General features: G+C 43.7%; 5 protein-coding genes across 17 annotated transcripts in view; 2 read left to right on the top strand and 3 right to left on the bottom strand.

The window, feature by feature from the left end:
* The window catches only part of LOC125981806 (ryanodine receptor 1), a 35,479-nt gene extending 28,800 nt beyond the window's left edge, over positions 1–6,679 (bottom strand). For all 5 annotated transcript variants that reach the window (XM_049741798.2, XM_049741800.2, XM_049741801.2 and 2 more), the window contains exons 1-14: positions 6,179–6,679; positions 4,268–4,387; positions 4,093–4,191; positions 3,983–4,003; positions 3,837–3,911; positions 3,670–3,748; positions 1,447–1,559; positions 1,281–1,380; positions 1,110–1,206; positions 960–1,034; positions 724–880; positions 496–660; positions 300–421; positions 33–219 (exon numbers count right to left, since the gene is read on the bottom strand). In XM_049741798.2, coding sequence (XP_049597755.1) covers positions 33–219; positions 300–421; positions 496–660; positions 724–880; positions 960–1,034; positions 1,110–1,206; positions 1,281–1,380; positions 1,447–1,559; positions 3,670–3,748; positions 3,837–3,911; positions 3,983–4,003; positions 4,093–4,191; positions 4,268–4,387; positions 6,179–6,226 — 1,458 coding nt within the window. In that variant the 5' untranslated portion in view covers positions 6,227–6,679. The remainder of the gene's footprint in view (positions 1–32; positions 220–299; positions 422–495; positions 661–723; positions 881–959; positions 1,035–1,109; positions 1,207–1,280; positions 1,381–1,446; positions 1,560–3,669; positions 3,749–3,836; positions 3,912–3,982; positions 4,004–4,092; positions 4,192–4,267; positions 4,388–6,178) is intronic.
* Positions 6,680–6,733: 54 nt separating this feature from the next.
* Positions 6,734–13,533, top strand: nfrkb (nuclear factor related to kappaB binding protein). Its single transcript, XM_049741804.1, has 26 exons — positions 6,734–6,830; positions 7,116–7,270; positions 7,345–7,546; positions 7,626–7,753; positions 7,820–7,991; positions 8,109–8,213; positions 8,282–8,355; positions 8,431–8,512; positions 8,578–8,770; positions 8,848–8,959; positions 9,028–9,154; positions 9,256–9,333; positions 9,418–9,494; positions 9,568–9,614; positions 9,692–9,752; positions 9,835–10,009; positions 10,082–10,188; positions 10,268–10,391; positions 10,588–10,667; positions 10,774–10,964; positions 11,036–11,306; positions 11,380–11,559; positions 11,770–12,471; positions 12,712–12,818; positions 12,906–13,041; positions 13,162–13,533. Exons 2-26 carry the CDS (start codon positions 7,145–7,147, stop codon positions 13,300–13,302), a joined length of 3,798 nt encoding a protein of 1,265 aa, XP_049597761.1. The 5' UTR covers positions 6,734–6,830; positions 7,116–7,144; the 3' UTR covers positions 13,303–13,533.
* Positions 13,530–16,387, bottom strand: tmem45b (transmembrane protein 45B). Of its 3 annotated transcripts, none has more exons than XM_049741871.1 (6): positions 16,230–16,387; positions 15,057–15,254; positions 14,774–14,986; positions 14,504–14,688; positions 14,221–14,363; positions 13,530–14,000 (listed from the first exon to the last, which is right to left on the bottom strand). In XM_049741871.1, exons 2-6 carry the CDS (start codon positions 15,244–15,246, stop codon positions 13,889–13,891), a joined length of 843 nt encoding a protein of 280 aa, XP_049597828.1. In that variant the 5' UTR covers positions 15,247–15,254; positions 16,230–16,387; the 3' UTR covers positions 13,530–13,888. The 3 variants fall into 3 exon arrangements, with proteins under 3 accessions (XP_049597828.1, XP_049597830.1, XP_049597829.1); XM_049741873.2 differs by lacking the exon at positions 16,230–16,387 and adding an exon at positions 16,070–16,222; XM_049741872.2 differs by lacking the exon at positions 16,230–16,387 and adding an exon at positions 15,933–16,167.
* Positions 16,388–17,023: 636 nt separating this feature from the next.
* gng8 (guanine nucleotide binding protein (G protein), gamma 8) lies at positions 17,024–19,687 on the bottom strand. Of its 2 annotated transcripts, XM_049741881.2 has the most exons (3): positions 18,060–19,687; positions 17,351–17,450; positions 17,024–17,271 (listed from the first exon to the last, which is right to left on the bottom strand). In XM_049741881.2, the coding sequence occupies exons 2-3, from the start codon at positions 17,432–17,434 to the stop codon at positions 17,143–17,145; spliced, it is 213 nt and encodes a 70-aa protein (XP_049597838.1). In that variant the 5' UTR covers positions 17,435–17,450; positions 18,060–19,687; the 3' UTR covers positions 17,024–17,142. The 2 variants fall into 2 exon arrangements, with proteins under 2 accessions (XP_049597838.1, XP_049597837.1); XM_049741880.2 differs by lacking the exon at positions 18,060–19,687 and having other exon boundaries at positions 17,351–18,035.
* Positions 19,688–19,855: 168 nt separating this feature from the next.
* LOC125981814 (bromodomain-containing protein 8) lies at positions 19,856–25,902 on the top strand. Of its 6 annotated transcripts, none has more exons than XR_007486172.2 (22): positions 19,861–20,009; positions 20,092–20,139; positions 20,503–20,599; positions 20,832–20,901; positions 20,979–21,028; positions 21,135–21,257; positions 21,370–21,450; positions 21,553–21,617; positions 21,711–21,853; positions 21,925–22,107; positions 22,205–22,286; positions 22,439–22,573; positions 22,757–22,917; positions 23,010–23,433; positions 23,527–23,564; positions 23,632–23,906; positions 24,015–24,107; positions 24,205–24,273; positions 24,459–24,769; positions 24,910–24,954; positions 25,173–25,265; positions 25,379–25,902. XR_007486172.2 is itself a non-coding variant. In XM_049741815.2 (22 exons), exons 2-21 carry the CDS (start codon positions 20,121–20,123, stop codon positions 25,230–25,232), a joined length of 2,496 nt encoding a protein of 831 aa, XP_049597772.1. In that variant the 5' UTR covers positions 19,861–20,009; positions 20,092–20,120; the 3' UTR covers positions 25,233–25,265; positions 25,379–25,902. The 6 variants fall into 6 exon arrangements, 5 of the variants coding, with proteins under 5 accessions (XP_049597773.1, XP_049597772.1, XP_049597771.1 ...); XM_049741815.2 differs by having other exon boundaries at positions 24,459–24,741; XM_049741816.2 differs by having other exon boundaries at positions 19,856–20,004; positions 24,459–24,741; positions 25,173–25,902.
* Positions 25,903–26,031: the final 129 nt, after the last annotated feature.

Genomic DNA, 26,031 nt, shown 5'->3' with positions numbered 1-26,031 from the left:
GACTTAAGTAGTCAAAGAGGAAGAAGACAAACCTCCTCTTGAAATAGGTTTTGTCTGTTCTTGAGGGAACGAAGCTTGAACTGTTTATCCTCATGCTCCAGCTCTTCTTCCGGTGGGCGGAAGTAAAAGATCAAGTCTTGAAGTGAGAGCACCACCGTATCCATTGGCAGATGAGGCGGGTTTGCTGATTTATTTTTCCCATTCAATGCATCGAGACCTCTGGAGTTATATGGACAACAGAGAGAGGTTAAGCAGAAGCAAAAGACGGACATCTTAGAGAAGAGCGTGTGAAATGCTACTTGATGAATTGGTTGAAGAGGCCTGTAGTGCTGTAAATCATTCTAGCAGCTTGAGACTCTTCGGTTTGAGAGCGTGCAACTGTCAGGGCGTCATCCATGTGACCTTCTTTATGGAGGATGGCCTATGAATTGAAAAATAAAATGCAATCTTGGAATGATATGTATTCAAACAGACATATTGTGCAATGTGGAATACCTTTCTCTTCAGGGGACCTAAACGGGCAGATTTAGCATCAACAGCTGCGTATGTGAGCCAGAGACCAGAAGAGGCATGTTGTACAAAGCACATGGACTCTCCATACTTAATCTCTGGAATGCCCATTCCTTCCACATCCCGCTTCTGTGCCACTTCGATTTTTTCCTGTGGTTCACATATAGAGTGATCTCCTCATCAAAGTCACAAAGAATTCACTTTTTCACTTACTTTGGAAATTCTGAAGCAGAAGGCTGCCATTTTTGAATTGGCCTTCTCAGGGTCTACCAATAGAAGGCCCTTTTCCTCATCCAGGAGAAGGTACCTTCCTGTTGTGATGTGACGAATTCTGAATGACTGGCCCCATTTAATATGACCCCCACTCCACCTAACGTTCCAAAAAGCACATGAAAAGACAAACTGTAAAGCCACTCAATGTGCAAGCTTGCAATTTTCAGGAGACTCACGCGATACGAAGTGGCTCGAGTCGCCACAAGGAACGAGCATGACTGCATACAGCTCCTCCTTCATAGTGAGCAACTCTTAAAAAAGACAAACAAAACCATATCAGGCATTTTATGTCCGGATAGAAATTCAATTTAAGAGTTTTTGCTCACCTGCGCTGGTCATCCCCTTGGTCAGCCGCTGGGATTGCCAAACACTCATCCATGTGACCGTGAAAAAGCCTGAGCACGTATCCTCCGGTCAGAAAACCTGCAGAAGTGTCACACAGCTGAAGGAGGGCAAGTAGGTTTTTAGATTAAAAAAATAAATAGAGATAAGTGGACCTTCAGCGAGTTCACAACCCGACATCACAGGTGTCATCGTCCACAAGGTTTGCATGAAGGAAGCATCGACCATCAAGTCACCGCTGGCATAGGACAGATGCTGCAAAGAGATGTCAGTTAGGAATTTGACAAAGCAACAGAGCAAGTAGATGTAATTTGTATTTACCAGATAACGCTCTGAAGAAACACTGACAAGAATGAGGTCATCTCCCACTCGGACCTTCTCGCCTTCTGATCTTTGCTTGGAGGCCGGATGGATGGTCCACCAGCAGGCCTCTCCTGTCACATCACAATTAATAGACAGGTTGCTTCAAGACTGCCAGGCAGTGCGCAAATAAATACTGGCAGAGTATATGCCAGAATATCCAAACTTCTGCTGATTGTGGCAATATCCGGGCAATGTATGATGGGATGAAAATAGCATTCGGCCCCACTGTCACCAAAACTGCCCCTCTGAAGTCAAGCACTGGTTCAATCATTACAGATCAAACCAAACAAATGGAGAGATGGGCTGAGCATTACCAAGAGCTTTTAACGAGGGAAACTGAAGTCACGGTAAATGCTGTGGAAGGCATAACACCACTACCTGTCATGGAAGAGCTTGATGAACCGCCCACTATTCAGGAGCTGTATAAGGCTGTCGATTCCCTATCCAGCGGTAAAGTCCCAGGAAATGACGGCATCCCCCCAGAGGTCATCAAAGCAGCCAAACAAACCAGCCTCCTCGTGCATCTCCACAAGCTACTCTTACAGTGCTGGGATGAAGGAAACGTGCCTCAAGACATGAGAGATGCCAAGATCATCACACTATACAAGAACAAAGGCGATAGAAGTGTTTGCAACAACTCTGTCGTGGGAAAGACATTTGCCCGAGTTATATTAAACAGACTCTATCCACTGGCTGAACGGATTTATCCAGAATCCCAGTGTGGCTTTAGAACAGGGAGATCCACCATCGACATGATCTTCTCATTAAGGCAACTGCAAGAGAAGAGAACTGCCTTCATAGACCTAACGAAAGCCTTTGATCTGGTCAGTAGAACGGGTCTGTTCACACTCCTGCACAGAATTGGCTGTCCTCCTAAATTGCTGAGACATTGTCTCCTTTCACAAGGATATGAAAGGTACTGTACAGTGCAATGGATTAAAATCTGAACCCTTCCCAATTACAAGTGGGGTAAAGCAAGGCTGCGTCCTTGCCCCAACTCTCTTTGGCATCTTTTTTTCACTATTGCTACGATATGCCTTCGAGACATCCGAAGAAGGAGTGTACCTGCACACCCGAAGTGATGGCAGCCTATTTAACCTTACCCGCCTTCGAACAAAAACACGCGTGCGCAAAGTTCTCATTCGTGAAATGCTGTTCGCGAATGATGCGGCACTGACATCACATACCGAAGCCGGCCTCCAAGACCTTATAAATGCCTTCGCCCATGCTTGTAGAGAGTTCGGTCTGACAATCAGCATAAAGAAGACGAACATCTTAGCCCAAGGTGTCAGCTCTACCCCTCACATCTCAATTGTCGACTGTTGCCTCGATGTGGTCGAAGATTTCACCTACCTTAGCTCCAACATCTCTAACAGTCTCAGCCTCGTCAAAGAGATCAATGTCAGAATCGGCAAGGCCTCATCGGTGCTAGCCCGCCTAGTAAAGAGGGTGTGGGAAAATAGCTCGCTCACCATCAAAACCAAGATCTCAGTGTATCAGGCCTGCGTGCTGAATACACTTCTGTATGGGAGCGAGAGCTGGACGCTGTATAGTCATCAGGAACGCAAGTTGAACAGTTTTCACCAGCGCTGTCTAAGGAGAATCCTCAACATCTCATGGCAGGATCACGTTTCCAACAAAGAGGTCTTGACCAGAGCAGGAATTTCCAGCATGTTTGCCATCCTTACAAACAGACGTCTGCGGTGGATTGGCCATGTATCCCGTATGCAAGATGGTCGACTTCCCAAAGACATATTGTATGGTGAGCTCGCCTCTGGTTCTAGACCACTCGGAAGACCACTTCTCCGCTTCAAAGATGTTTGTAAACGGAGCTTGAAGGAGGGCAACATCGCACCAGCACAATTTGAGACACTGGCCGCAGATCGCTCAGGGTGGAAAGCCGTTACCAAATCAGTCATCAAGAAAATGGAAGAGAACAGAGAGAAGAAAATGGAAGAGAAAAGGGCTCAAAGACACAGAAGAGATGCTCAGCTACCCCGAAACTCTACTGCCTTTAGCTGTGACATCTGCAACAGGGCATGCGGCTCCAGAATTGGACTCTTTAGTCACAGAAGGAACTGCAGGTCCAGCAACCAATGACCACCAAGGCACATAATCCATAGTCTCTCGAGACTGACGGAAGCCAACAGCTTCAAGATCTAAAATGGAGACTACACCCACCTGTGGAGTCCTCCTGCAAGCCCACATCAAACGCCAGCTTGTCTGTGAGAGAGCGTGACGTCGTCAAGCAGCTCAAGTACTTTGGAAAAAGAAGAGGTGAATTAAAAATGGAGATTGACAGACAGAAAGTGATGCTAATTGTGAAGCATTAGTCGAGATGTGCTCACCATGTTGGAGTGAGTGTGCTTCAAGAGGATGGCATGTCCGTACAGCAGAGTTCGATGACCTCCACCTTGTGACGACTTGGGAAAAAAAATTGCAACCTCTTGAACCAAAGCAGAGAGGATGAGAGGAAAATTGTAACTAAACTTACCCATTTATCCAAATCAACAGCCTATGGGTGGGGAAATACAAAAATGAAATGAAAAAGTTAGATCTTGTCAGTCAGCAATTCTTATTAAGACCATGTAAAAGAATGGAGACCTCATCCACAGAGGTGTTGGACAGCATCTCCTGCAGCGCTCGTACAGATAATGACTGCTCCAGTATGAAGCAGCAGATGGCCAAATCGGGTGGTACATTCTGAAACGCAACAAACCATCACTTTAACTATACAAACAAAGAAATACTTTTGGGTAAAAAGTCAGCTGCACACAACCTGAGCGTTGGATGTAGTCTCCAGGAAACACAGACGATTCCCAAATCCTTCGCATGAAAGGCAGAGCTTGATCTGCTCTTTCAGGATGGAGGCTGTGCTTTGCAGAACCACATGATCATCCTACAAAGATGATGTCAAGTAAATAAATTGCTTTTGGGCTGGGTGTCAGACAAGACCGTTTTGAAGATATTCTTCCGGTCATCATTTTATTTTAGCTTCTGTTAAAACACATGACAGATTTTATTGTTACAGCATTGGCCTCAGATCACTGGCTCCATGAATTTGGTCGCTCCCCCTCTCATATAAGCCCTCTATTTCAAGCCGCTGCACCTGCTGTTCACGCGTCTGCTTTTGGAAAGCACCAGATATTTCAGATTTGACTGGAAAGAGTGTCCCACATTGCCCCGCTCCAAATAATCCAATTAGTTTGGCTTCCTCACATGATGGAATTTGCACTCTGAATTTCTTTAGCTAGGATGCACGCCAGGGAGAAGTGCTGCAAATATCATTTTACTAACAAGATTCGCACAGGTCTAGTGTTTACTCCGTTAAATCATTATGTAATATATTTCATTTGATTTTGTATTGAAGGCGGACTTGAAGTAAAGAGCGAAGGTAGATTTTCCATTCCTGCATCTGTGGTCTCTTCTAAACGTTTCTTTTTTTTTTTTTTACTTAAATGGGTCTTTTAAGTTTTTGTTCGCCCTTCCTTGTTGCCGGGTTTAGATCAGGGGACGCTGTTGATATTTGTCAACATCGGAAACTCTTTGAGACTCTTTATGTGATTAAGGGCTCGCTGCTATACAAATAAACTTGATTTGACTTTATTTGAAAAAAATGTGGTCTTCGTGCATCCCAACTGATTATCAAGGAGTGCAATCATCCTGGCAACAAGAGACTGAGTAAATTTCTACCTTTAGGATTAATCAGGTAAGTTTAGAAAAATATGCTAATTATTAGATTTACAATAACTATCAATGAAACTAACAGGTCTACAGTGCTGGCACAACAGTCTACAAACAGTTCTGTCGCGCTGACATAGTAAATAACAGATGGACGTGTCAAGTTTCTATGACGTATCTCAAAATTAATGTGTGTAAAAATATGCCGCTGAAGGATGCCAGATAGTCTGACCTCCAGACAGAAGGACGGCTGTTTATGCATTTATGCATAATACGACACTTCAGGACTGAAAATCAGCTAGAGTAAGTATTATATGCAACAAGCGTGTAATAGTGAACATGGCTCTAATAACATCAGCAGCCCAATTCCCACAAGGACTGAAGTAAGCAGGTGCTGACTTTGAAGCTGCTAATCCTCACACAGTATATATAGACCCCGGGCAGCAACTGACGCAAACTTTATGAAGCATTGTTAGCATACTTCACCTCAGTCATGCATAACAATAGCAACTGGAACGTTATTCCAATTTATTCTTTGAATAAAATAGTCGGCACTTTTTGACATGATAAGACTACTGTGTAAAAAAAACACCTATGTATATTGTAAGTCTAGTTAATTTGTTCCATAATAAATTATGGGTGTGATTCAAATAATTGTTTCTATAAAATCAGTGGTGGGAAACCTAAGGGTCGTGGGCTATAAAAGGCCAACATACATAAAACCATCTGATGAACTGAAAAAACAAGCCTCAGCCTATTATTTTACACACTTTGTTTGTGTGATAATGGTTTCTTCTCAGTCTTAAACCAGTGCAATATCACATATCGAAATGGATATAAATAGATAACAATGCCTGTAAACAAAGCCAACTGTTGTTGCCAATCTGAATCTTGTGTAGGCATTCAACAGCACCCAACAAATCTCTAATCTATAAATGGCTGTCAGAGAGACTAACTTTTGTTTTTTTTAAAAGTCTTTAACGAAGAAAAAGCAAACAGCATCGCTTACTGTCCGCAAGAACTGAATCTCTTCCTCTCCATCTGCACCTTCGGCCATTCTGCTGAGGCATTAAGAGCACCACCCTGACAGAGAATCAGGCTTCACGGTTCTCCTGGTGACTTCCTGGGGAAATGTTCCTGAAAGGTTTCTGAAGGGCGATGGGGGTCCTGGACCCCCCCTCTCTCTCTCTTGGACAGTTATATGACAGCCGAGGGATTGACTGCTCATTCATTATTGCATCATGGAGAGGAGGAGCAACTGGACAAGGCAGTACTTCAAAAGTTAGTTCCTCCATCTTAAGTTGGTTTTCCAATTATTCTCACAGGTTTGAAGTACTATAATTAGGTGGAGTAAGTGTTTAAAGGAAAGGATTTTTAACATAAACTTACAAAAATTAACTATTGAAAGTTTATATTTGAACAGCTTGAAGAATTGGGTATGAACATGATGTAACTTTATCCATCCGTTTGTCCATGAATTAGTTGCGTGCAATTTGAACTTGGCTAGTTTCAATTTGTTACCAAAAAAAGTAATACCTAGTGTAGTTTGTCTTTTTGCCTCTAGAGGGACACAGTGAGCCGAGCACGCCATTCGACGACGTCATTTTTGTACCAGAAGAAGACCTCCCCGTTCGCGATATCAAAACATAGGGTGGGCTAAGGTAGGAAACAACCTTTAATGTATTTAAAAAGTGTTGGATCGCTTCTATCGAGACAAACAAAATATCGCAGCATGCAGTGCATCTTCGGTATATGTGTTGGAAGGCTCGCTTGAATAAATTCCGTCTACGCTACTTACGATAAGCTGCTGTCATGCTACAACACACCTCCTTGTTTAGTATCACAGAAAGCAAGTCGTCCGTTAGAGTGCATTTAAAAAAGCTAACCGTGCAATTATGACATAAATAGTATTCACACGTATCATATGAAATTATGTTGTATTTCAGTCCCAGTGAGGGGGCAGCGGAGGAGCAGGATGGATGTCCTGACTCACATACTTACAGACCCCCTCGAGCCCAAAGAGGAAGAGGGTGGACAGATCACTGAGGAATGCATGCTCGGAGACTGCAGGGTCAGCCTGCCTGAGGAACTACTTGAAGATGTAAGTGATGTGTGGCTGAACGTTGCTTTGACTGTGTGGATTATTGATCACTTTGGTCACTGTTTTGTCATCAGCCCGAAATCTTCTTCTCTGTGATGAGTGAAAGCACATGGACTGAAGTGCTCTCGGATTCCCAGCGGCAACACCTCAGTCAGTTTCTGCCACAATTCCCCGACAATAACAAAGCAGAGCAGGGCAACGTCGTCGATGACCTGTTCAACAACAGAAATTTTCATTTTGGAAATCCTCTTCATCTTGCACAAAAATTATTCAGAGGTAATTTACACACTCGCTGATGAATCTACTTTCAAAAACGTAACTTTGCTCAGCGGTGGTGTTCATGATCCAAACACAGATGGTTACTTCAACCCTGAAGTTGTCAAGTACAGGCAGTTGTGTGCCAAGTCTCAGCAAAGACGACAGTTGTACTCACTTCAGCAATATTACCACAGGCTGCTGAAACAAATCCTCGTCTCCCGAAAGGTGTGTTCAGCAAAATATCGAAAGTACAACAATACCCAGAAGTCTTAATATTTTTTCTTGTTTCAGGAGTTATTAGATTTTGCCGTTCACAATGGTCTGGACTTTCCACCTAAGAGAAAGGTACAGACGAGGAGTCACGCAGAAATACGAGAACAAAAGGTTAGAAGAAGACTGAGACGCATTTTAAAGGAGGTGAAAACTGAATGTGGAGACAGTAATGCTTCATCTGATGATGACGGTCAGTATTTTTCTTCATTTCTCACAATTTTTTTTTCGTGTCTATTGCAAAAGATAAGGTGGCTTAGGTTAATAAATTCATTTACCTGCATCGGTGCTTTATTGCACATGCAAATAGATCTAACGTTGTGGACACCAGCACCACAGTCACCGTCCTCGCCGTCACCCACCGTCTCCCTCAGAGTTGTGCCCAGCCTCTCTACCCAAGATATGAAGACCACTGGTGAGTACTAACTTTGTAAGTGATCCCCGTGTTTATCATCATCAGCATCAAAGTGTGATCTCCTTTAGAAAAAACCCAACTTGGAGAGCAGGACTTGAAAGCCATGCTACAAAACCATCGGGAGAAGAGGAAGCGACAACCAGTAAATAATGTTTACATAGGATTCAAATTGATGTGGTGTTAAGTGCAGTGTATCACAGACGATTCTTCTTGTCAGGATCATCCAGACTTGATGACCTCTGACATTCACCTCAGTGACATACTCTCCAGGGCAAATATTGGTCGCAAATCAGCCTTACGTAAGTGAATCCACTCCACCAAACTATCTCTTCTGTTACCAATACCGTCTTTATTTCTCCTCCAGCGCTTTTTGAGCTGTCTCTGCCGAAGAAAAAAATCAAAGAAGAGAGAAAGAAGAAGAAAATGAGAACAGTCAAAGTGGAATCGGAGGATCCCTGTGATGCTCTTACTTCAGACGTCCCAGCTGCCCCTCTGGCGAACATCATTAACTCCATGCCAGACACGCCGTTGACCCCGCTGGCCAACATCAAGGAGGAGTACGTTTGGCACAGAGCTAAGAAAAAGCGTCGAGAAACACCTTCGTAACATCTTAGCGTCATCTTTATCTTTGCAGAATCCTGGAGGAGCCTCCGTGCAGCCCGGTGGCCGTGGAAGAACTAGCCGTCAGCTTCTTCAGCTTGTTGGAGAGCATATTGAGGACGGAGCACCTGGCCAGCACTTCAGTGGTAGATTCACAACCTATGAGTTAAAAGGCCTTCTTGGATTGTAACGGCTTCTTGCCGATGTGCTCCAGCTGGAGGAGAAAGTCCAAATGTGGCAGATGTCTCCTGCGAGCTCACTCAACGCCTGGTTTTCATCTGCTTCCTGCTGGTCTGACTTGGTCCTCCACGCCTTGCAGTTTCTCGCTGGAGAGAGTAAAGGCATGGAAAGACATTTGAGCATTAACTTGATATATTTTTTTTTTCTACTAGTGATTTTAAATCGGGGATATTGAATACTTTTGTTTTGTGTCGTCTCACAGAAGGTGTCATGGCGCTCCCCAGCGGCTTCCTGCCATTTGTGGAATTCGTCGATGAAACACAGCAGTGGAAGTGGATCGGTTAGCGATGGAGCTGTGATTGACGGTTCTAATTGATTTGTTTTGAGTCTTTGTTAAGATGAATGTCTCTTTGCTTCATTTTAGGCCCCATTCAGGATGCAGAAAAGGACTTAATTGCACTTTGTCAATTGTGGTTAGATTCTAAAGATTTTGTGGTTAAGGTATTAGAAAAATACAGACAAATATCAATAAAAATGCATATGATTTGTTTCTAATTGACTTTGTCATCCACAGACTGAAAGTGAAGAGCTATCAGAGTTAACACCCCCCATGCCACGAGTGTAAGAATCAATCTATGCAAATTTAATTAAAATTAATATTTGTGATTTTTTTTTAGCTGCTTAAATATATTTAACAGTTCGACTGATTACGTGGTGAGACCCAGCACGGGAGATGAAAGACAACTCTTCCAAATTCAGGTTTCTTCTCTCAATTGTTTTGCTGATCTTTTTCTTTTTGTCGTGTACATGCTAATCATGTTGTTTTTCTTATGTTGATTAGGAACAGCAGCGATACAGCCAACCCCACAAAGCTTTCACGTTCCGCATGCATGGTTTTGAATCGGTCGTGGGGCCCGTCAAGGGAGTGTTTGATAAGGAAATGTCTCTCAATAAAGCTCGGGAGCATACGCTGTTGCGCTCCAATCGCCCACCTTATGTCACCATCCTCTCTCTGGGTTAGAGCGTCGCCCCATTGTTGTGTGTGTGAAAGCAAACAGAAGCTTTGAACTCTCATTTCTTCCAAATAGTTCGTGACGCAGCAGCCAGGCTTCCCAATGGAGAGGGAACTCGGGCAGAAATCTGTGAACTTCTCAAGGACTCACAGTTTCTTGCCCCTGACGTCACAAGTGCACAGGTAGAGGCACTTTTTTTCGCTGAAACTACTTTTAGGTTTGATAAGCTCTCCGTTATTAAACCGTTCTTGTGCCATCTAGGTGAACACAGTTGTCAGCGGTGCTCTGGATAGATTGCACTATGAGAAGGACCCCTGTGTGAAGTACGACATTGGTCGCAAACTGTGGATTTACCTGCACCGCAACCGCAGTCAAGAAGAGTTTGGTGAGCACCAATGAGGAGGTGGCAGCAGCTTAGCGCTTGCAATGTATTTGCTAGCAGGGCAAGATGTATTTTTCATTTTAGCTTACAAAAATCAAAACTTTACCATCTCCAGGATTTAGAATATTGCATTAACAAAATAATTATCAATCTATAAATAAGAAATGGGCTATTAAATGGTTTCTTCCCTCCCATCCAGAGAGGATTCACCAGGCTCAAGCGGCTGCCGCAAAAGCAAGAAAAGCACTGCAGCAGAAACCAAAACCTGCGTCCAAGCCTGTGAGACAACCAGCCTGTTTATTATATACATTTTTACGATGCTATTATACTAGTACACTGTTAGTTCTCGGTTTTGAGTGGGAAACTTTCTATTTTATATCCTTAGAAATCAAGCAGTAAAGATGCAGGAGGTAAAACAACGGGATCTTTGGAAGCAGGACAGGATATAGGTCCCATGTCGCCGACAGCGTCTACTCCAACCCAAAACACTTCTGGCACCCCAAAGTCACCCTTGCCCTGCACGGTCACGACACCAATTAAGACTACAGTCGCTGATGCAATCAAATCCAACCCAGGGTGCGTTTGTTTTTCTTGCTGTTGTATAAGAACTACCCTTTGCGTGAACTCACCTGTGTTTCTTGTTGCAGCGTTCTCCTAGTGTCTCCCCCTTCCTTGCCTCAGCTGGGCTCAATCTTACCCACCAGTCAGGCCAGCCCAGTTACATCTCAGTCTCTTCCTTCCCAACACGCGGCCCGAATAGTGAGCCACCTGCAGGCAGGCTCACTCCCTCAGGTTCGGGTCGTCTCCACTCAGCCCGCACTAGGTTCTCTGTCAGGAAGTCAGCAAGCTGCTTTGGTTCATCAGAACCCTCATCAGATCAGGATGCCAGTGTCTGTGGCAACCAAGGGTATCTCACAGGTAAAAGGCTAAATGCCGAAGTGGAGATAAGAGGTCTTGGGTTCTAACTACCTTCATGTATTGTCAAAAACAGGCAGTTGTGTCTATGCCTTTGAGGAGCCAGTCTGCTAGTCCTGTACAGGTGCCCAACACTTTGACGGTTTCCACGGCAATGGTGGCCAAAGCTCAGACCGTGTCACCTGGCACCCCAGCCAACATCCCCGCATCGTCGTCGGCTGTGCTGCAAGGAATCGCCAGCCAAACCATCAAACAAGTAAATCAGATAATAATCATGAATTAATTAAAGAAATAATTAAATACATATTAATGAAATGAAAAAAATGCTAAATCAGTGCAATACATATTGCAGGGCTCAATTGTAAATACTCTGGATCAGATTACAACAAACGAAAAAAGTGGGCTATATGTGACCTGCAGGTCGAACTTTGACCTGCTTAATGGTTTGTATTTTTTTATTTCAAAGGTGTCCATCACAGGCCAGTTAGGTGCGAAAGCCTCGGGAGCAGCCGGAATTCCGCTTACCACCACAAACGTCCGCATCCAGGGTAAAGATGTCTTGCGCCTTCCGCCCTCCTCCATCACCACGGATGCCAAAGGCCAGACCGTACTGCGGATCACGCCGGACATGATGGCCACGCTCACCAAATCACCCGTGGCGACAGTCAAACTCACTCCCGACTTCCTGGGCACGACCGCCGGCGGCTGTAGCAAGAGCATATCGGCCACGCTCCACGTCACGCCCTCGCACACCACTGTGTCCGCCTCCGCGTCCTGCACAGGGGACGTACATGCCGCCAAAACGGCGCCTATCTCTTCCACCCTGCTGAAAGCCGCAGGCGACACAGCCATACGCCTGATGCCCACTTTAGGCGTTACCATGGCCGACCAGAAATCTCGCACCTTCTCCACCGTCAGCTCTCCGGACAAGAGCGGCACCACCATCCGGATCATGCCGGGCCTCGGGGTGATCCCGCAGAAGCAAGGTCAGACCATCACCATGACAACCGCCAGCTGCAGCAAGCCCCTGACGGTATCCGCCAGCGGTAATGTCATGGCTGGCGCCAAGAGCATCACAGTGGCCTCGGGAGCCTCGACCTCTCTGAAGCTGGGTGCAAACACAGCAACCATGCGCCAGGTGCCTGCTCCTGTTGTCAACACACAGACGGTAAGAGAGTTAAGACATCATGTTATCAGACAGGTTCTGCTAGTATTTAATACTTAAACTTATCGGCTTGACTGCTTCAACTTTTATTGGTTCCTTCTATTTTTGGTGTAACAAAAGCACCTTTCTCCACTGACGTTTACATTCACAGTGCAACACTTGGATGAATGTTTATTTTGATCTTTATCTATTACGGTTTTGTAAACACACAGTGACAATGGCATTCTTCTTATTTGGTCATAGGGCAAGTTACCTGCCCGCATCACAGTTCCTTTATCAGTCCTCAACCAACCACTGAAAAGTAAAAGTGTGGTGACGACACCAATTGTGAAGGGGAGCCTCAACACAAAGTAAGTCCCAAGATATGCACTGGATTCAAGATTAACCTGATGGCCTTGTGTGATGTTGGTTGTCCCCTTCCTCCTGTCGCTGTGCAGTATCAGCAGCTTGGGTAGGAACATCATCCTGACCACCATGCCTGCGGGTACCAAGCTGATTGCTGGGAACAAACCGGTCAGCTTCGTCACAGCGCAACAGTTCCAGCAGCTCCAGCAGCAAGGACAGGCCACACAGGTTTGCGAGGAAGCAAATGCACACTGCTTCTCTTTTTTACATTTGCCAGCAATAACGGCCTCGAGTCATGCTGTACAGCAGTAATGGGTTGCTGTTAATGCTCACCTTTTGTTTGTGTAGGTGCGAATCCAGACAGTCCAGGCACAGCAGCTCCAGCAGCACATGGCAGCAGCTTCCGCTAAATCCGTCTCCACGGTCGTCGTCACCACTGCGCCTTCACCGAAATGTCCACCCGATCTCCCACCTGCGCCTCCTCAGTGATTTGTACTTGCCATCTTGCGTCACGTTTTTTTTTTTGTGTGTTTTTTGTAATATTGGCTATCAGTGTGTAATCTTTTCTGTGTAACTGGCAAGCACGTTCATTGTGCTCCGTTAGTTATTTTTCTTTTTAAATAACCTTAACTACATTTCATCCATTTCATTCCCTTTAATGATAAAGCTGAGATGTTAAATTACAAGTATTTACATCATTGATTAAATCTCATAACTTTCCGTTGTTTGCATTTATTGTAATGATTGACAAGAAAAAGAATTCAAACATCAACTTTTAAATTTCAGGAGTGGTATTCAGTCTATTCACATCTTAAAATGTAAGGCAGCCTTGTGGTTTGAATAGTTCTGAAGTTTGACATTCCTGCATGATCTCCAAATACGTGCGTTATTTTCAGTAGGTTCCTCACATATTCTAAAAACCGGCTTTGGGGGGTTCATCTAAGACTCAATTGTCCATAGGAGTGTGAAAAGAATAGAATAACAGATTTGAAAGAAGAAGAAAAGTAAGACTAGACAGACTAGTCCAGTTCAAATACTAATTTTCAACAAAACAAGTAGGACTATTTTTAAGCCGTTACTCCTCTTCTGATTCTTCGAGCAAAGCTTTTTCGGAGTTTGCAGAGGACAGTTTATTTCGCATCACCATCTCGATGTCTCGCGCTCTTCGGGAGAATCTCTTTATGGTGCTTTTGGGGATAAACAAAAAAAAAAAGGGCGGTTTCAAAGAAACATTTTGTAGCGGTGATAGAATAGTAATTGCAAAGACTTTATAGAGTGCAATTTGATTACGGTCTAGTTTTTAATACAAAAAAAATAATATATATTTTAGTTCTTACAACTACAATAAAAAATTATTAATCTCCAGAAAGTTGAATTGTGTCGCTAGTAAAAAGACATAATACTCACATCCAAACGGCAGCCGAGGTGCTGGAGACAACAAACAAAGCTATCGCCAAATGCCAGCAGAAGCACATGGTGACAAACATGATGTTGCTGTGCAAAGTCAAATCCCACTGCGGCCCACTCAGTGGGTAAAGAACAAAACCGATCTACAATGAGATTCAAACGCTGCTGTAAACAATAAGCACTTTAGGAAAGGTGTCATTGAACAACAGTTGAGCCCCCGCCAAAAAAAAATGCCAATTTTGATGCAGTTCTTGTATTCCATCTCAACACTTGTCAGTACTACCTGGTAGAACCACGAGCCCTGCAGGATGAAGAAGCACGCTTTCAGCATCTCCAAAATAATGTTGTCTCTCATGAACACTTCCATCATGGTGCTGGCCGACCCACTGAACACGGCCACCAGGAGCAGGGAGTGGATGTGGGCGTCCAGAGGGGGGCGACTGTGCACGTGGTAGTAGAACAGAAATCCTGGGTCACAAAAAACAAATTGTAACTCACAAAGTGCATTAATCAAAAGCTTTGTGTTGAACTAAAACTTCTCTAAACTTCTTACCTTCCACAAAAAGAGCTAAGGAGAGGGTAAGGCGGTCCACGCCAAGCGGCACCAGTTTGCACATGGTGCTCAGCACCAAAGCTACTCCCGAGATGCCGAAAAAAAGGTACATGGTGCTATGCTGCCAGTTCATCAGCTTGACCCACGAATGGTCGTGCGTGTCATAGAGGCGTGCATGCGGCCCGTCCACAACAAACTGTTCCACCATGATGCCTGAGGCGGGACCACAAAGATTAGAGCAAATCTGGAGCGGTTCAAAAATGTGTCAAGATGGAAGACCGACCGACAAATGAGGCAAAGATTTGCAACCCTCCCTCGATGTAGTCCATTCGTTTAAAGAAAGGAGGCAAAACAACTCTGCCTTTGGGCTGGTTTTTCCTCCAGTAGTGCTGGAGTGTGTGTTTAACTGTCAGCCATAATCCAAAGAGCAAGAAGAAGGAGCCAGGTATGGCATGCCCCCCAAAATTGGCCATGGTGAGGCCTGAAAAGAAAATGAAACAGGAAACAATCAATTTGGGAGCCACTTTAAGATTTCTATTTTGTTTAAAGCAGGAGTGTCAAACTCTTTTTTTTCCCGCGGGCCGCATTGTAGTCATAGCTTTTTTCGGAGGGCCATTATGACTGTCAACCCAAATAAATGTACGAGCACCTCATATTATATACATTAAAAGCTACAAACCAAACTGACAAATAACTTGTTTTCAAATCAGACGAGTAAAAACTGGTCAAATATATGGGTATATATAAAAAAAGATATTATTAAAAGTGAAGACAATTTGCAATTCTAGTAATGACACACGGATTGGATGCACAATTTGTCTTCGCGGGACACATAAAATGATGTGGCGGGCCGTATCTGGCCCCCGGGCCTTGAGTTTGACACCTGTGCTTTAATCATTTAATCATTTTAATGATATTCTGATGCTTTGTCAAATTGTCATAACTCCTAAAAATACATAATATATATTGCACATAAAAAGATATTTTAATCACGTCAATACATTTAGCATATATGAACCCAAGATTGAGAACAGGTGTTTGCACATTATCTAGAAAGAAATATAAGAAATATCCACCAGCATACAATTTATTTCACGAATTGGCAAGTTTTTTTTTTTCTCGCCATCAACCATTTAATCGGAAAATAAATCAGATTCACCTCAGCAGGTCCAGGATATCCCGTTTGAGAAGTCAAACAGTTCTGCTATATAAACTTTCCAATTGCTTCCGCAAACGAATACGGTTGAACACTATAATTTACTATTTTGTAAATCTGTAGCAAATTTAAATAATTACATGCGATAACGATCCAGCTGGAGCTCGAGTTCCTCTGGCAGTGTTTGTGGACAGCACGACAGTTTTGAACGTGTTAAACGAGTTTTCCAGGTTGAATGTGCCAACTGTCCCAAATGTGAGTTACAAAAAGAACTGACGAGCAAAAAGGTCGTTACGATACCTCAACTTTCACCACCAATTCCCGAGGAAAAGACAGGAGATTGCTTGTAAGAGTACGATCGTTGTCACCTGTCACGCTGTGGAAAAAAGCCAGTGCGTGTTTGCATCGCACGGCCCCACCCAATTTCCCCTGACACCCCTTCCTCCTACGGGAACGTTTCTTCCTGAGAGTCACATACAAGGGTGAGGGATAACTTTGTAAAAGATAATCAACTAATCCTTGCCTCTCCAATTCGAATAAAATAATTTTTTTGAAGGAGAATGAACATAAATTCAGTGGGTGACATAAGACTAAAAACTGCATATCACTTTGCTAATGTATAACCAAAATGTCAACAAAGGTCATCCCCCATATATAACCCAAGACAGCACAACTGAGCATTTTTGTGTAATATTTAGAATTGTGTTACAAGAAAAGTGTAAGTTATTTGGGAGATTTATGTAAATAACATTTTAAAAATTAGTAAATAAAGTGGAAAAGTAATAACGTTCTTTGATTTCTTTTTGAAACAGCTGAGATGTAAGAAAAAAAAACATCGTGCAGTAAAAATAAGGAAGCATCCACACTTAAAACCTCAGAACTGTGAGTGAGGCATTGCCAGAAAATGAAAATCATCCCCAATACCAAGCAAACACGCCCCCTAGCGGCAATGAGTTAAAGTGACTGCAGAACACTTGCCACCATACTATACAAACATTGTGGCTCGCATGAAAGATAAGAAAATGTGCTTTATCATCATTGTTCCTGATGGAAGAATCGCTTGGGGGGTGACCTCATTTAACTGAACTTTGCACTCATTTTGCAGAAAGTCTTTATTGCCATCTTTATCAGTTTCAAACATGGACATGCAGTTGTAAAAATAAAGACATTCATATTAAAACAAAGGTTAAAAATATCAATGTCCACAATGGTCTTACAGTATTTCACAGAATATTTTCTTCTCTCTAAAGGGGTTCTCTGAGGAAGGTACTGGGGTCACCAGAGGGTCATCTTTGGCATGAGTTTCACAATAGGCCATTAGATCAGCTGCTGCCTTGGATACCTGGGAAAATATAAGCATGGAATTGACAGAGTTTTTGTTGTTGTTGTTGTTGCTTTTTATCAACAAAGTATACACATACCATCATCCTCTCGATGTTGACCTCCAGCTTCAATTGCTCAACCGTCTTTCTTGCATCCGCAATCTTGGCCATGTTGTTGGACATCTTGCCGCTAATTTGCCTGCAGTAAACATGCATGAAAAATTTAGTGTGGCAATTTTATACAGTGAAAACCACAAAAACTGTGTGTGTGCATGTGTGTGTGTTTCAGCGACTGATAATTGAAGGTAACTGGGCCGTGAGTATTGAGTCTGTTTCAATTTGCTCATTAATTCTTCGCCCTGAGTCTCAGCTGCACGTGTCACAGCGAGGGTCTCAGAGGAGGAGGACAAGGGAGGGCAGTGCTGCTCCCCTGATGGGCGCGAGATGAGACTGTAAATAAAGCTTAACATGTTTACGCTGTACAAAACAGAGCTGTTGTTTTTCAATTATATATGTATATTAAAGACATATGTATTATTTATATGGTTCAGACTTAAATACTATTAATGATCTTTTCCCTCCACATTGGACTAACTATTGTTTTATATTTATTTGCAGTCGGTGAAAGCAAAATGCAAAAAAATAAAAATAAATCAAAGAATAACTTAGACATACTTCAGCAAATGTTCAACCAGCACACTAATACACAGGTGCTGCATTTCTTAAAGACGTTTAAAATAACCCTATCTCATATACAAAATCTCAAGATTTCTCCTTAGAATTAAAATTCATTGCAAACATCACTCACCGTGAGATGCTCCTTTGCTGAGAAGTGCGCTTGAGTCCTGAGCGGCAACTTGCAGCATCAAATGAAGTGTGATTAATGGCAAAGATGGGGAGGGAAGCCTCAACAGGTTCCCTCCTTCAATTAATTAGTGCTGGTTCTGCCCCCAGCGTGAGCTCGGAGCAGAGGTGCAAGGCAGCATGCCGTGCTGAACCTACTACATTAGGACATTGCAGCATTGGATGAACCAAACCCGATGGTGTGGTCTAATGAAAAGTGGAGTTTTACGCTAAAAGGAAGCTCAATCAAGCAACATTAGAAGATATTTCCCATTTGGATTCAATGTTTACATTAATACAACAACCATTGGATTCTGAATGTATTCAGATGTCTTTTCAAAATGTATTTAAAGTCACAGCCACTCAAGGACAGCACATACTGAATAGTGACAGGCAACCATTCACAACTGAGTGGGAAATGAACCTACACAGCCTGATCGGAAGGAAGTCTCCTTACGAGAATATGCATTATTTATTCAATTGCCACACATTAGGGCTTTTAGCTCCACGTGTCGGCCACAACATTAGGTACACCTGCGCAATTTTATGATATAATACAAAACTTGTTTGGGAATGATCAATTCTAACTAAGAAAGTACAATCTGAATAAAAGCTGCATGATTTTAAGAATGCACTCGATGATTTTGCTGCAATGTTTCCCATAGTGATAAGTTATTACACAAAGCACCAGGGGGTAAAGTGGCCGCGTTGTGCTGTTAAATGTCAGGTGGCTCATTACCATTTCTCACTAATCAATTGGCTCTCTATGAGGATGAGCTAAAGACAGAACTGTCAATGTTTAAGTGTCACAACAAGGGCCTTAAATGCAGTGTAATAACCATGTTGTGGCTCAATTAATTTTGTGTGTGGTGTTTTTACTATTTACTGTATTGACAGGCTGGACAGCATTTTAGGGACACGTGCAAAATGTTTATTCTAGCCTAATAATGAAAAGATTACTGTATACTATACTTGATCAAAATGAATCCTTTAATTTAACCTGGTGATCCTGAAAGGGGGATCCTTCCATCTGTGGTCCCTTCTCAAAGTTTCTCATTTTCCCCTGGTAGGGGTTTTTGAGTTTTTCCTTGCCCTTTTGGGAGCCTAAGATCAGGGGATGCTTTGAGAATAATTGTCAATGTTTGTCTATGTGAAGCCCTTTGAGACTGCTTGTGATTTAGGGCTATACAAATAAACTTGACTTGACTTGACTTGAATGGTTATAATACACACTGTCTGTAAATAACAGTGTATAAATGGGGTATGCATAAATCACATCTGCCCATTGGGGGAAATGTATGAACCATTTTAAGAGACTTCATGGTATTTTGTGTGTGAATGTTGCTTTATAGTGGCAGGCTACTGACCCACCAATAACTCTCAAAATTTATTACATGGTTATTAAGTATTCCAATTCAGTGATTATGTACATTTACACAAAATCGGATGCATTTCTATTTAGTCATTTTGTCACAGTTTGTGGAGAAACAATGGTCGCTCTAATTCCTCTTTTAGAGTGGGCTAGCACAGCAGCAGATACAGCTTTGTGTGCGCGTTCATGTGCATGTATGGGTGCGCGCGTGCATGTGCGCGCCACCATCATTGAGTGATCGTGTTGGTGGGCGTGCACACTGCACACAGCATGTAGCTAGCTACTTTTAAATGATAAATGACGACGGTGGTCGTACGAGCAATTAGCTCTATTTTTTTTCCTCTTGTTTGTCCGCTCGATCTCTAACGTTGACCGAGTTCGAATCAAGGCGGGACGCCTGGCGGACTGAAGCGAATGCTGCATTCTGACTGGGCGACTTGATATTGAAGTTAACGCTAGCTAAGACGCACAATACGAGGATGGGGTGCGCGCGCTAACGTCAACGGTGAAAACCCCCGGGGAACGTTCACATATTTTTGTAAGGTAACCGGTGTTTTGTTTACGCGCTCACGCGTCATGTCGTGATAACACAAGTGGTATTAACTGCCGGGGTTTGCTGTGGCAGGATGCGCGGCGTGCGGGGATGACAGGAAGATGGCAAACGGCGTTGGAAGTGAGTAATGTCGGCGAACGGGTGATGTTGCTGTGACTTGCTATGTGCTAGCCGAATGTGAGTGCTTTCGCCTTTTTTTTTTTTTTTTTTGCACCACAAAGTTCGGCTGCACCGCCGCTCAACCTGCAGGTCTCTCCAGCTGACACCTCTGTTGACACACACGTCAGCTGGACGCTGCATGAGCATGCGTGCGTGTGCTGCTCCTCAGCAATGCATTGAGTACAAAGGATTTGGATTGCAGCTTGAGTTAGCAAGCAATGAAGATAGGCCGGGGAATGGAAGCACTTTCCTCTTTTTAGAATGAATATTCAGGATTTTCATAAGCTGTGACAACTTAACTTTTTTTTTTTTGGTCATCTGCAGAACACAAGCTGCTTGTGATCGGCCCAACAGAAGCATGGTCACTCAGGGAGAAGCTGTGTTTGGCCACATCGGTTATGAGGAGTGGAGATCAGAACTGGTACTTAACTGTCATTCTATTAACTTCAACCTACAGGTGTTAGACTGAAGGCCCAGAGTTGCATGTGATTTTACTGGACTGCGCTTTTCGCTGTCCACAATTTTTCAAAACTAAAAAAAATGACAACCAAATGCAGCGGCAACTATGTAATATGATGGGGTGATTATGTAGTCATTGAAGTGGCAGAATCTGACCTTGAAGGAAATCTCATGTTTCATCTTCCAATTTGCAGGGTCTCTGTCAGTCGAGCCATCAAACCATTTGCAGAACCCGGACGGCCACCTGACTGGTTCTCTCAAAAGGCATGATGTTGTCCTCAATGTCCTTCACTGTAGAGAAGAAATGAATTTACACACTATTCACACACTTCTGTTCACAGCACTGTGCCTCCAAGTATTCTGAGCTCTTAGAAAACACTGACGCCCCAAAGTGAGTGATTGAAAGCATGGACAGTATTGCCGGCAAAAATAATATATGACCTGAGTGACTGCTTTTCCCTATGGGGCAACATTTCACTGTCATTGTGTGATTGCAGGAGGAAGCGAGGCGAGAAAGGGGAGGTGGTAGAGACGGTGGGGGATGTGATAGTGCGCAGGCTGACGACTCAGAGGATTGAGGAATTAAAAAAGTTAATCAAGCAAACGCAAGAGGAGCACAGGTACACAAATACACCATGGATGGTGATTTTTTTTAACAGCAATTTTCTATCATAAACCACAAAATATTAGGACACATACGGTATTTAAGTAAACCCTGTTCCTAACCTACAGGACACTGAAGAGAGAGTCGGAACTTATTCAAGCTGGCCATCTAGACTCCAAACTGGAAGAATTATGGAAGGAAATTCAGCGGTAAAATGCAGCTAATTCACAGTTCACCCAAAGATACAACCACATTTTTTTTTGGTGTATGTTTAATATGACAACGCTGATGCATTGAAATGTATTGTGTAGGAAACAGAAACTAGAAGAGGAAGAAGCAGAGTTGAAAAGAAAAGTCACAGACGCTGCCTATCAGGGTATCGCCTTGATTTTGTACATCTCGTTATCTATGATTTGTGACGGCGGTGCTAATGAGAAACAAATCCTAATGCTCTTCCTCTCGCTTTCAGCCAGACAGGTAGCAAAGAACACACCTCGGCGTGTGGCAGGCACCGCCATGCATTCACCCACGGGTTGTAACTCAACCAGCCTGGAGTTTCCCTCAGCTGACCCTCTCCCGAGCTCTCATCCCGATTTTTCATCTACAAAAGATGTAAGTCCAAGGGTTTTTATGTTCCTAACATGACCTAGCTAACATTTCGGATTCTTTCTGTCTGTCTTTAGGCTTCAGGTCCTGTCAGATCAATGTCATTTGCCGACTCTTCCGGTTCGGGTAACGAGAACCCGCTACTTGGTGATGACCCCACCCAGAAGAAAGTCCTGGCCCAGAGAGGTACACCACCCCCATCTCCACTCCTCTCTGAGCTGCTGAAAAAAGGCAACATTTTGGCCACAACATCCAGATTGGTAGGTTGAACATGTTTAAACCAAGACAATGAAAAATGATTTCATCATTTGTACTGAAAGCAAACGTATGTATTTTGGTGTCCTGTGTATGTGTCAGACTGGAGAGCGTGACATATCCACCGGTAATATGACTGTAGCACATGACTTACAGTTAACGCTGCCCTTTTCTCCAGCATCAGGTAAGATATATTCTCTGGACATTTGAATAGGTACACTTGCAATTTCTGCATCCTTGCAGTTTTGTTTAACTACAACTAACCCCTCCTGTGTAGTTTAAAAAATAAAAAAAAAGGCCAGTGTCACTATTGTGTTGCTGTTACCTCCATGAAAGGTGCTCCAATGTTGTCTCGACTCCTGGAGGCGGGACCCTCCCAGTTCTCAGCACAGTTAGGATTCATGGTCAGCACAGACTCCAGCTCCAGCACCACCCCTGCGCCAGTGAAATCTGCTGTCACAGCATGTTCAGGTCTCAAACTCACACTTGCCCGTTGTCACATGATCCTAAATTATCTAAGATGTACATATTTGTAACTGCAGTGGTGTGATTTAAAAATCTGAAATTAGTACACCCACCAAAATGTTCAAAACTGAGCCCAGTGTGATGCCTTCCAATTTGATACCAGCTATTTGATGCGTCATTCATTTGCAGAGGTGGATGTGATCGCACCATCTGCGTCCTTTGGGTGCCAGCCTCCCCCCGTAGGTGTGAAAGTGTCCGAGCAGAGTGAGGAGGATGTGACAGTTTCCTATATGGCAGATGAACTGGATCTGAAGACAGTTGGGGACATCATCGCAATCATCGAGGACAAGGTATATTGCAATTCCACACGTAAAAACATTGAGGAAGAAGAACTGTCGTGTACGACTGAACGAGTCACGTCTCGTCTACCTTTTTCCTCCAGGCTGCAGATGCTTTGGATGCGGCTGCAGTCGAAGCTGCTCTCTTCCTGTGCGAAGAAAACGGCCACACTCTTCCCAGCTCCTGGCAGGCCGAGCCGTTCCATACCCAAGACCCCCCGGGGGTTCTTCAGTCTTCATCTCTCATCCGAAACCCAACAAGGAATCAAGCAGACGAGTTAGACATCCAGGGCAAAACTTCAGCCGAGCTCTCCTCTGCGTGCAGCAGTCAAGAAAACTGTGATGCGGAGAGCCCAGTGGGACAGAGTGGCCTTCCACCAACCTCCTCATGCGATGTCAGGAGTTTTGTGCAGCGCCTCAGCGGAGCACCTGCACAGCTCGAGGCCATGAGAGATGCGGTGCACCATAAAAGCCACATGCCTTTGGAAGAGAGATGGGCACAGCAAAGATCTGAAACCACCAGTCAGGGTGAGCGCACGCATGTATAAACATGTACATCGTGTGGTTTGATCTCATTAGCTTGTGCAGGCAAATCTAATGGAGTGTTTCACTTTGATGCAGAATCAGTATTAGAAGATTCGCTAGTGACAGAAAGACAGGTACACCACCGCGTCAGAGTTGTCATAGTACCTCCACTGTATAATCTCGCATCCTCCATCTTTGCAGGAGATAAAGGAGGAGAGTGACGTATGTGTCGATAGTAAGGACAATGCCTCAGGGACAAATTTAGACAACGAGGTCAACGGGCCAGAAGACGATGAGGATGACGAGGAGGAGGAAGATGGCGTCGAGGGGTTTTCGTCAGAGCCTGACGGAGAGATGGAGATGGAGCGCGCGGCCAGCGAAAGCGAGGACGCGTGCAGCCTCCACACAGCTTCGTCATCATTGCAGCTCCACACCACGGCCGACTCCATCCCCAGCAGCCCCGCGTCGTCACAGTTGTACGTTTTTTTTTTCGTTTGTCTAGTTAACGAGTTGCATTGTGTCATGCGAAAGGTCAGTTGAGTCAGGATTTTCATAACTTATTCTGACATAACATTCTTGTGTAGCTCTTTGTGCAGCGAGGACCTGGAGGCTCTGCAAGCTCACAAGATCTGGAAGAAGGCCATTATGTTGGTTTGGCGTGCGGCTGCCAATCACAGGTAAAGCTTCATTTATTACCCTCCAGCAGACCTTTTTAAAAGTGTGATTCTTTGATATTTCACACTTGCCGCGTTGCTTTTATGGGACTGCTTGTAGGTATGCAAATGTCTTCCTGCAACCGGTGACAGATGAAATTGCACCAGGATATCATAGCATTGTGCACAGGTAAGCGTGAACTTACTGGAGCACCAATGCATTTGAGTTCAACTCACTGGCTTGTTTATGTGGGACTCATCAACTATATAAATAATTGATCTTGTTAAAACTGGATATACTGACCTGGACTGATTTGTGCAGACGGCGTCTATGATGGTGAAATCTCTCAGCTCCCACGTTCTGTCCTTTTGCAGGCCCATGGACCTGGCAACCATTAAAAAGAACATCGAAAGTGGTTCCATGCGAACCACGGCCGAGTTCCAGCGGGACATCATGCTGATGTTTCAGAACGCCGTCATGTACAACAGCCTGGATCACGACGTGTACCACATGGCCGTGGAGATGCAGCGTGACGTCCTGGAGCAGATCCAGCAGTTTCTAGCCACCCAGCTCATCATGGAGACCTCCGAGTCCGGTATTGGCGCCAAAGGCCTGAGGGGCCGTGAGGGGTTGCGACGGCAGGACTCCACAGACAAGGTGCATCGTAGAGGAGACAAATTAAGAGGTTAAAAGAAGTGACTAATTATCCCAAAAATGGGAATACAATTGTTAGTCATGTATGTTGAAACAAAAACGTCTTCAAAATGTTTCAATTGCATCATTACATATTTGAGTCCTAGTTCTGATGTGCTTTTGTTTTCACAGGATGCCTTCTCCATGTCCTCTCCTGCTTTTCTGCTGTCTCTTTTTGTAAGTATACGCGCTCACAAGCACACACACAAAGATTCAGTTGAAACAGTAAGCATTGCTATATGGGAGGATGGATGAATTCAGTTCCTGAAAATATATACTAAGATAATAAAAATAATACCTATTAGTTCAAATGAGTCTGTCGTGTAAAGTAGAGCTGAACTGTTTCTATTGAAGCAGTTGAATCATACAACGCACAATTTATTCTGTCAATGTAGGATGGAGGCACCAGAGGGCGCCGCTGTGCCATTGAAGCTGACCTCAAAATGAAGAAATGAACAAAACAGGCAGAATAATTTAAATCTGACACTGTAAGTGAAACGTGTTAATACTTCCAAGATTTAAATGATAAAGAATCCCTCCCCTTCCCAATCTGCGTCATGTGTAATCCCCAACTTGCTCTCCGTTTTCCAATGAGCTGCAGACTGGATGTGGGGAAGCTCCTATCTTGCAGAAATGGATTACGTGTAATCCCAGATTACAAAAGGGGATTCCGAAAGAGTGGGTCAAAGCCTGTGATAGCTCCACATCACTCATGGCCTGCTCACAGGCAAGAACATCAGGTTGTATAAGTGTCTATAAAACCTCAAAATCAACTAATCCTACAGGCGGGCTGCATCTGGTCCACATTAGTGCGGTGGACTGAATGGTGATAAATGCACTACAGTAAACGTAAAGACACTGTGTGAAAACAGAGGCCAAAGACTTTGGTTTGCTTGACTTTTTTTAGGTGGTGTTACCTTATTAAGGCATTAAGGGGGGAAAAAGAAACCTTATTTTTTCCTCATTTTAACAACCTTTAAATAATTTTAAATGTATATTTTGTGGTTGTTTTGCGCATACCTACCTATATTTTGAGTGAAGCAGTACTGTGGTAATCTCACTGTGTTTTGTGGATGTAATAATAATAACACTACTTTTAAACAATAAATTCAAGTTTGGCTTGTATACTTCTTGTGAACTGCTTTATTTCCCGCTCTTGCTGATTCAAGTGGAATAATGGCATGTTCAAGATCGCCGACATACTTTCAGCATGATCAATTTACGATGCATCCAGAATCAAAACCACAGAAACAC

The sequence above is a fragment of the Syngnathus scovelli genome, chromosome 15, assembly GCF_024217435.2.
Source record: "Syngnathus scovelli strain Florida chromosome 15, RoL_Ssco_1.2, whole genome shotgun sequence".
Lineage (NCBI taxonomy): Eukaryota > Metazoa > Chordata > Actinopteri > Syngnathiformes > Syngnathidae > Syngnathus > Syngnathus scovelli.
This window is presented reverse-complemented; position numbering and strand designations above follow the sequence as displayed.

Coding starts and splice junctions, on each gene's coding strand:
- LOC125981814 (XM_049741816.2), top strand. Junction 21,258..21,369: donor CAAACGCAAGAGGAGCACAG/GTACACAAATAC, acceptor CCTAACCTACAG/GACACTGAAGAGAGAGTCGG. Junction 24,955..25,172: donor CTTTTCTGCTGTCTCTTTTT/GTAAGTATACGC, acceptor CTGTCAATGTAG/GATGGAGGCACCAGAGGGCG.
- gng8 (XM_049741880.2), bottom strand. CDS start 17,467: ATGCATGTTTACTGCAGGCAAATTAGCGGCAAGATGTCCAACAACATG. Junction 17,272..17,350: donor TCAACATCGAGAGGATGATG/GTATGTGTATAC, acceptor ATATTTTCCCAG/GTATCCAAGGCAGCAGCTGA.
- tmem45b (XM_049741871.1), bottom strand. CDS start 15,246: ATGGCCAATTTTGGGGGGCATGCCATACCTGGCTCCTTCTTCTTGCTC. Junction 14,689..14,773: donor CTTAGCTCTTTTTGTGGAAG/GTAAGAAGTTTA, acceptor TTTGTGACCCAG/GATTTCTGTTCTACTACCAC. Junction 14,364..14,503: donor AGGGCTCGTGGTTCTACCAG/GTAGTACTGACA, acceptor ATCTCATTGTAG/ATCGGTTTTGTTCTTTACCC.
- nfrkb (XM_049741804.1), top strand. CDS start 7,145: ATGGATGTCCTGACTCACATACTTACAGACCCCCTCGAGCCCAAAGAG. Junction 7,992..8,108: donor TGCTTCATCTGATGATGACG/GTCAGTATTTTT, acceptor ACATGCAAATAG/ATCTAACGTTGTGGACACCA. Junction 8,960..9,027: donor ACCTGGCCAGCACTTCAGTG/GTAGATTCACAA, acceptor GATGTGCTCCAG/CTGGAGGAGAAAGTCCAAAT.